This window comes from Triticum dicoccoides, chromosome 5B (genome assembly GCF_002162155.2).
Source record: "Triticum dicoccoides isolate Atlit2015 ecotype Zavitan chromosome 5B, WEW_v2.0, whole genome shotgun sequence".
Taxonomy (NCBI): domain Eukaryota; kingdom Viridiplantae; phylum Streptophyta; class Magnoliopsida; order Poales; family Poaceae; genus Triticum; species Triticum dicoccoides.
The window spans coordinates 594,463,030-594,472,198 of NC_041389.1; the positions used below are offsets into that span (position 1 = coordinate 594,463,030).

General features: G+C 49.8%; 1 protein-coding gene across 1 annotated transcript; it reads left to right on the forward strand.

The window, feature by feature from the left end:
* The first annotated feature begins 2,152 nt into the window (after nt 1–2,152).
* Nucleotides 2,153–7,219, forward strand: LOC119311887. Its single transcript, XM_037587600.1, has 4 exons — nt 2,153–2,511; nt 3,297–3,515; nt 3,634–4,354; nt 5,072–7,219. Exons 2-4 carry the CDS (start codon nt 3,309–3,311, stop codon nt 6,964–6,966), a joined length of 2,823 nt encoding a protein of 940 aa, XP_037443497.1. The 5' UTR covers nt 2,153–2,511; nt 3,297–3,308; the 3' UTR covers nt 6,967–7,219.
* The last annotated feature ends 1,950 nt before the right edge of the window (nt 7,220–9,169 follow it).

Here is a 9,169-nt window from a genome sequence, read left to right on the forward strand (position 1 = left end):
ATTTTGCGCCGTATGTAGTCATTTGTTGAAATCTCTAGAAAGACAAGTATTTAGGAACGGAGGGAGTAATTTTTTCCGGACGGCGAGCGCTCGGTCATGTGACCCAGCGCAGCGCAGCGCAGCCCCGAGCCGAGCTGGTTCGGCACTCCCGCACTCGTACTTGGGTGGTTGCGTCGCGTGCGCGTGTGGACAAGCGCGGCACCGGGAGAGAAGAGAATCAATTCTTCCCCGAAGCGGCAGATCGGATGCGTGCTTTTTCTCCATCCATCGGGGCAGAGAGAGCGAGAGAGACCAAAGTCGCGTCTCCTGTCCTGTGTGAGTGTGACTGACCGACGGATGGGGCGGCACCAGCGTCGCATCGCGCGTGTTGGCGTGGATTTTCCTTTCTGAGTAGGGCAGGCAGGGCCTCCATGGTTTTGCTTGCTCCTGCCTTGAACAAAAAAAAAAAGAGTTGTAACCTTATGATCATTTTGGAGGTGAATGCAAGTGTAATTTCGTTTAACGTATAAACATTTTTTCGGGGGAAATCCGTATAAACTAGTGTACGTCTTTATTGTCACCTCGGATCCAGTCGAGTAGTTGGATGCTTTCACAGGAAAAGGGTGCCCACTCCGGCAGTAGATCGCGGGACGTCCTCTCCTCTCACGCCCACACACGCACAAGTACTAGAGTACTACAAAGACACATGACGCCTCGGACCAGGACCAGGAGCAGGGGCTCCGTAAACAAACGGGGGATCCGCCCGCCAATTGCTTCTCCCCACACCCAACACAGTACGTACACAGCACCGCATACTTTTCTTCTTCGGTACTGTACTTAAATACGTAGTACAAGTAAATAAAACAACAGAGGCACGGTCTGCAAATCGGAGCTGCCCAATTCCACGCCAGGATGACTTGTTCAAACTCCAAACCGCTGACCACTACTACGTAGGAGTACCAGTAACGGTAGGAGTAAAAAAATGGTGCCGACGATCCCCGTGCTCTGCTTTTATGGTGGCCTAGTACAAGTAGCAGCACCGTGTCAACAACAGTAGTAGCGGTCTACTCTACTCTGCTCTGCTGTGTTGCCGGCGACGGTCATCTGGCACTTGGTCACCTGCACCTGCAACCTACGGCCACATTCAATTTGGTTGGAAGGCCATGCCGATGCCGGCTCGGCTCGGCTCGCACAACAACCAATGTACGTACCCCCAGAAGTATGTGCACAAATCAATGAGTGAAAATACCGTAGGCCGTACCGCGCTCTACCACCTTGGGCGCCCACAGCAATTCCTCCCTCCCTCCCCGGGATTGTTCGTAGTAGTAGATGCCGGCAGTGAGTGGTATTCACTATAGTTACTCACTTAGATAGTACTTCCTCCGTTCACTTTTATAAGACCTTGAAGACATTTCAGACAATGTGCAAAACAGCCTATTTTGTGTTGTCTGAAACGACTTACAAAAGTGAACAGAGGGAGTAGTAGAAATCACCGTGGTGTGGCCAATTGCGAGGATCCGTGCCATAAATTTGGAAACCAAAGCAATTTCGGTATTGAACTTGATATTAGTAGTACTTGAAGCATGCTGGGGTGCGGCGGGCCGCTTTGTCAGACGCCCTCTCCCTCTCTCTCTCACGGCCCCGATCCATATCTTATCTTAGAGAGACGAGACCGGATTCTTAATGAATGCTTAATGGAGTAGCAAGCACTCCATAACTTAACAACCAAGATCGCATCTCCGAAAGAGACATCGCCCTCTGCCACAAGGGGAGCATTTCAGCCCATGGACTGCAACTGCAAGTGCGTGAGAGGGAGAGGGACAGATCTTTTTTCTGAGATGAGAGAGAAAGATATATATATTTTTGACAGGGCGAGAGAGGGAGAGGGAGATTAGGTGGGATGAAGGAAAGCGGCATCACGAGGAGAGAGAGAGAGGGAGAGAGAGAATAAAAGAGAAAGACCAACCGAGATGTCAACAAATCTGCTGTCCTTTGCGCTAGTTTAGAGAGCAGAAGAAGGTGGTTCCATTCCACCCCGAGGGGGCCGGGCCCGCATGGCAGCGCGCACATGACCGGACCGGACCGGACCCAACAAAGCCCGTCCGATTCCGATCCATCCATCCAAAAGGAAATATATCAGGCCGGGGGAGAAGAGGAGAGGAGAGGAGTGCAGAGCGCAGCCATTCGGTCCGGGGGTTCGCCCAAGACAAGAACCAGTTCCGACCCTTCTCCCCCCGCCCCCAGTCCTCCTCCCTCCCTCCCTCCCTGGCCCATCGAATCCGGGTCCCTCCCCGCCCCGCCCAGATACGCCGCGGTTCCTCGCGTCTCCGCCGTCGAATCCGCCCCCTCTCCGCCGGAGAATTCCTTCATTGCTCGCCGCTTCTTCCTCCTGTGTTCTTGCGTGGTGGGAGTCTGGGGGGTGGGAGCAGAGCCCGCCGTGCTCCCCGCGTCTCCGGCCCATGCTCGTAGTTCGGCGGGCCGCCGGTTCCTATCTGCCGCGGTTCGGTGCCAGGAAGAATCTCTGAGTCCGAGGTAAAGTCTCAAGTTAAATTTCGGCTCGGTTGTTTGTTGCAGGAAAGATGCCATCTTTGCCGTCCATTTCCTGGGTCTTTAATGGTTTTTCCCCGTGCCTGTTTTGGTGAAATCTTGTGGAGAAAACTCCCCGTTCTCGCAATTGAGTTTGCCTTTCGATTTGGTTCTTGTCTGAAATTTTCGGCCGGATACGCCGGCGTCGAGCGGTTGAGCGATTACATCTGTCCACTAATGATAGTCTTTTTCTTCTTAATCCGCGTCTGCTGCCGCTGATGAATCGTACAGTACTTCTCTTGAATGAATCGGTTCTTGGTAGTACTAGGATTTGGTAGAATCGGCATGGCTGGGACTGTGGAGGGTTGACTTGTCTCGTCTGCTTTATTCTTCCCCCCTCTCCCTACAAGTTGACGTCCAAACAGCCAGGGGATAATAATATCTCCTTTATTTCCCTTGTTTGTTGGGGATAATATCTGCTTAAAATCTGCCAATTATCCCCAAATTATCACCACTTGCTAACGAATAAATCTGCATGATCAGTTGGCTCGAGCTTTTCGTCATCCTCTGCGACCACCATCATTGCTCACTTTATACTACCAGGAAAAAAGGGCTGGTCGCTCATCAGTCATCGCCTTTTCTGCTCTTTGTTTGTCAAAGCGGTGAATAATGCGTGTTTGTCTTTTCGCATAACTGACGCTGGTTCTGGACAAAAGCGTTATCATTTCTTCTTCTGCTGCTTTATGTATGTATAATGTAATTCACCTTTGATTGAATGTCCTGTTGAACAGATTGGAGCAGCGATGGGTGCAAAGGTGGAGGTCGAGGGCTACAATCTTGGGCATTGCGCCATGGGCGATCTCGACGCAAGCGCGAATGGCTGGAGGTTCCCATACGAGGAGGAGACGTCAAATGGCTTCGTGACGCCGGAGGCGTTCGGTTATTCGGAATGTGATAAAGAGATGTTCAGGCGAACAATGCTGGCGCATGAAGCTGTGTTTAGACAGCAGGTTTGTTTCCTCAATTACGTAAACGTCGATGCAGCAACACAACACCTAGATGGTTTCAGTTTCCCCTTGATATCTTCTGTATTTCTTGGCTTGACAATAACTCTCTTGCTGTCTCCAGGTGTACGAATTGCATCGGGTTTACAGAGTACAGAGAGACCTGATGAAGCAGCATCAGAGCAGAGAAATGCATGCGTGCTCAACGCTGGAAGATGCATCGCAGAGAGATTCACCATCACAAATTCCGCTGCATGGTGCAAACATGATTGGTACTGCTGCTGTGAACAATGAGAAAAGCCAGTCGTCCAAGTTCCCCAGGGAGGGCAGTGCCCAGTCCTCGCCAAATGGATTTCCCTCAAGTGATGCTACTTTGCCCACCAAACAAGGCAGGTTTGACCTTGAGCTCCGAGCTGATCATTATTTTGAAGATGACCATGCATCGGACAGCAAGCCTATAGATTTCCTTGGTGTATCATCGGATACAAAACATCCGAATGATGCTGATGCATCATTAGCTAGGGCGGAAGGCTTGGGGAGGTTCGCTCATAATAGTGCAACCTCCTTTCCGCCGAGTACAGGTAATCTTGTAGGCCACAATGTTGCCGACCTGAATAAGCCAATTCTGGGCCCATATATGGCCAGAACAAATGGGACAGTATCGGGAGGTCCTTCATATACCCTGGAGAACTCTTGGCAGCAGTCTCCATGGAGATCAAGCACAACTAACTCCAGTTTCAATAAAGAATATTCCAAGGACAAGCGTATTAACGAAGCCACAAGCTCTAATTTCTTTGATGCAAGTTCCAGGATAAAACAGGAGGAGAAACCACTGATCGATAAAGGTAACAGTAAGCTCCATTCAGCATCATCTCTTTTAGTATTTTTTTTTCTGGTTATGCTAGTTCTTTCTATATTTGCATTGTGAGTATCTTAGCATATTTACCATATTAGTGGACCACAAATCAACTCAACACTATGGGTACGGGTTCACTGAAAATTTGAAAGAAATAGGGCTGCTACGTAACATTACATGTAGGCCTGTAGGGTGAAGGGAATTTGTAATATTCATGCTAACTATAGTTGATAATATATTTGAACTAGCCCAATAGTGCGTGCTAATTTTATTTGTTACATGCAGAGCTACATTTCCGTAACTATGCATGTTCGACTATCAGGTTTCCTGTTGATTCTTTTCAATTCTCTCCTTTTCTTTTTGGTGCTGCACTTATTTGTGGCGTGAAGCCATGAACCCTTTCATAGCTACCAATGGCTAAGTGTTGTGTCCTGTAAAGCGTGTGACATTACTATTATAATCTGGGTTTATATTTTGTTGCAGGTTAGTTTTGTAACCATTGTACGGAATCAATCTGTTGGTCTGTAATAATCTAAAGTAAAATACTGATGTGTGTGTTATGTGTTTAAAAGTGCAGTTTATGTCTTTTCTGGGTGGTGGGTGTACCATACTGTTTATTATTGTGCTGCATTCTATTTTATTGCTAGGCACTTACAGTTGACTTGATCCATTGTAATAATCATTCTATTTTGTTCCAATTCTTCAGGTAAACGTGCCAGCAGCACAGGTTTTCTTGCACCCAGATGCAGTGGCATGGATCCACAAAAAATGTTCAGTGCTGCTGACAGGGGATCTGCAAGCAGTAACAAGTTTATTTACCAATGCCCGAATAGTTCATCCGGATGGTTTTCAGGAAGTTCTTTGGAAGCCTATGCTATCAATAATCTTCCTGGACATGACCATCTACGCTATCCAAGTAGTACACTTGTTGCTCCAATCACTTCTCTGCACATAGACCAACCTTCTGCTGCCTCTCGGTTCGGTTCTTGCATAGTAGACCCAAGGAGCTATAACATCAGTGCTGATGTCCAGTCATTTCCGAGTTTCAATGGATCTTCAACTGTCAATTCATATGCGTGCTTCAGTGCTGCGAACCAAAGCATTGGAACCACATCATGTAATCTGAAAAAAATCAATAACTCAGATGGCAGCTATTCTGGCAAACTTGATTCATTGTCTGCATCACAACCACGGCATCAGGCAACAATTTCAAGTGACTTGGAGCAAAACAACAGGCCGATGTTTGGACACCCAACACAACACAGCCATGAAGATCCTGATTTTGCAAGTGGTAAGGGCAGAAAGAACTTTAATTTGAATGAAGCATTGTCTGATGGTCAAGAAGATATTGTTGTAGAGCAAGAAGGGGGATGTGTAGGTGGATTACAGCATATCAAAGTTGAGGGATCAGTATCTGGGATTTCTTGGCTCAGTAAGAAAGCTTCATGTGCTGATTCCACGGGTTTGGAGGAGCCAAGGAAGGTGTCTGAACATTCTTATGGGACCGCAGCGCTGATTAACATTAATGAAGATATAACGCGAGCAGCTCTGGCTCTATGCAATTTGCCAGATTCTGCTTCGACGTCTGTAGGTTGTGGAACTAAGGATAGGGCTTGTGGCAACATTCCCGCTAGAACTCAAGAGAGTGCTGTTGCATGTTTACCTCTTTCATCCCAGAAACCCATGCCTAGAGATGGGCAAGCTGCTGAAGGTGTCACCAATAAGAGTGGTGCTGCCGTCTGGAATTTTATTGATCTGAATGAAGATGCACCAAATGAAGATAACTCAGAGTCATCTGTAGTGTCAAGTGATTGCCATGTGACATCCTTACAGAACAAACATGCAAAGCCTAAGTTTCTGATTGATTTGGAAGTGCCAGCTTGCGAAGATGATGATGCTGCTACAGCTGCAGCAGAGAGCATTCTTGCGTTGTCGATGGATGTGCCAGCCACTGCAGAGACACCTGATGATACGTTGCAGTGGTTTGCAGAGCTCGCTATATCAAGCATCGACGACCATGCCGGGCAAGGGGAGGTCCAAGGCTGTGCCAATAATTCCAGTGATGATGATCCAGATTCATTCGAATCGTTGACACTGAAGCTTGAAGACATCAAGACTGGTGGGTTGTGCAGCAGGCCACCGGCGCCCGCGATAACAACATGTGATGAGCAGACCGTCTCACCGGTGAACCTCCTGATGAAGCCGAAGAGAGGCCAGCAAAGGAAGCGTCGGCAGAAGCGGGACTTCCAGAAAGACATCCTGCCTAGCATCTCGTCGCTCTGCCGGCCTGAGATCATCGAAGACATCCAGCTGCTGGAGGGGCTGGTTCAGACGACGGGCGGATCCTGGGAGTCGAGCTTAACTAGGCGAAGGCGTACGAGGGGTAACAAGAAGCCCAAGAAAAGGGTGCTGGACGCCGTAGAAGAAGAGGTCCAGGTCGGCGTAGAAGAAGAAGAGGTCCAGGTGAGCCCGCCCGCGAAACCTGACGACGCGGACATAGAAGGTGAAAGCAACATTGGCATGATCGGGTGGGGAAGAACGACGAGGCGGTGTCGCAGGACGAGATGCCCTTCGGGTATCACCGTCGCCGCCGCATCCTGAAGAAGCGTTGGTGGCGCAATTGTGCTATTCGGTGATCATCCTGAAATGTGTTGTAGTTGGACTGGGTGTAAAAGTGTACATACTTGGGTGGTCAATTTGGACGGCCTCCCGTGCTCTTTTTGGGTAGAAACTTGGCCGTACAATTTATCGATACATTCTTAACCGAAGTAGTTGATGATGAGACATTGGTGCGTAAACTTGTTCATCTTTGAAGGGGTATAGATGAGGATTCCGGTTTGTCTTTTTTTCTTCAGTAAGTTATGCTAGGATATGTTTTTTTTTAACCTGAAATGTTATTAGGGTTAGCTCGCTCATGTGCTGTGGGCAGCGAGATTGAATTGTCGCCGTGGCGCTGATGAGTTTGATGGGTTGGGAGGCTGGAGATGATGTGGTGGGGCTGCACCTGCACCTGCACGGTAATGTGCTTGCCTGCATTGAGTACACGGCCGATATCAGTATTTTGATGACTCGTGCTGCCTGGCCTGAAGTAAAGTCCTGGATGCTTGTTTTTATGGGCGCACCTGGACCTGTTTGCTGTGGAAACACTTCCTATTTATTTATTTTTGTGCTTTTAAACACCACCACCATGTGGTCACGCTAGCATCCGCTAACTCAATACAAGCAAATTAGTTATTACAGTGGCAGATGATATCGCCACTATTTATTTAGCATTTATTTCTTGCGATGAGATATTGCCACTTTTAGTTTGAGTAGAAAAGGAGAGTATCTTTTGTGCTCTCACGTCCCAATGTCCCATGTCCCAACGGAAGCACGAGGACAAACCCCAATCCCATGGTGGTGTGCGCGGATCCCACGGTCGTGGGGGGAACGAGGGAGAGCATCTGGGGCGGGCCCCGCCGGGGTTCCGAAAGCGTGGGTTGCTTTCATTCACAGGAAGGGCGCGGCAGTGGAGTGGAGTGCCACCCTGCCCTTGCCCCTGCCCCGCCAGCGCCAGTAGATAGCAGATAGGAGTGGATATCAATACAGACGCAGACATGCTCGCTTGCTCGCGCGGACGCATGACTCAGACACTGCTGCGTGGGCCCGCCGGGGATCGGGACGCGCCATAAACAGGGGGATCCTTCCTGCCTGCCCTCTGTTAGTCTGTTGGACTGCGAGCGGTGGCCATACCCACGTAGCACCACTGCTGATACTGCGCTCACCGATGCTTTCTGCTCGGCTTGGCCCGCCCAGCCTGCACAGTGCCGCCATTAATCCGCGTGTGCCCGTGTCTGCTTCGCACAGGGCCAGGCATGGCGCCGCGGCATGGCCTCCTGCACTGTATACTGTATGAGTAGGACGCTGTACACCGGTAGTAAAAACAGAGGAGATGATGCCTATCAGCGTCTAGTATGGGGTATTTTGTACGCGGGGCATGTTCATACGGAGTGTCTTTCACAAGCAAATCTGGTGGAGAGCGTCACGTCCATCTTTCCTCGTATAGCTAGCTGTATTATATAGTATTAAAATGTGGGCGTAGCTTTTTTCGTGCGTACTTATGACGAGATGCACGTGACGGGTGTCCTGCTTTTGCTGGGTGGAGGCGGACGGGCACGTGAGGCGTGTCTGGATTTCTTCACCTACGAGTGTCTCTGTATGTATGTACTGGTAGTGTGCGCGGATTCAAATCTGGCTGTCGGAACGGAATGAGCTGCGTCAAGGAGACGTGCTGAGGAGCAGCTCTGGTAATGGTTGTATCGTCGTCCTTGCGAGATGTGCCGTCGCTTCGCTTGCGGGATTATGAATGTCTGAAAAGTCAGTAAGCCGGTGTCAGTGGGTGCGTGCCCAAGTACCACCACCCTCACATCAATGCGCAGCGGCTCCGTGGAAGGGACAGCCGAATCCTTCCTATTGAATTGAAATTGAAAGAGGAAGACCACGTCTAATAATCTCTTTGTAGGGCAGCTGTCCTTTTCACATGCCTTGTCCACCTAGTTTACCGTGCCATAAGGCTAACTCCACACCGCGATCCTATCCTGTCCGGCCCCATCCGTTTGGAGTAAAACGGACAAACCGAGCGGCCCAGCGCGCGGAAGCAACTTTTGTCCGTTTTGTGTCCGCTTTTGACCCATCCGCGGCCCAAATTTGCGCCGCTTTTGGGGCGAAACGGACGACGCGCGGACGGGCGGGACGCGCGGACGGGCGGGACGCGCGCGTTTGTCCGCCCCTGGCCCGCGTGTCGGTGACACACATCAACCCTCCC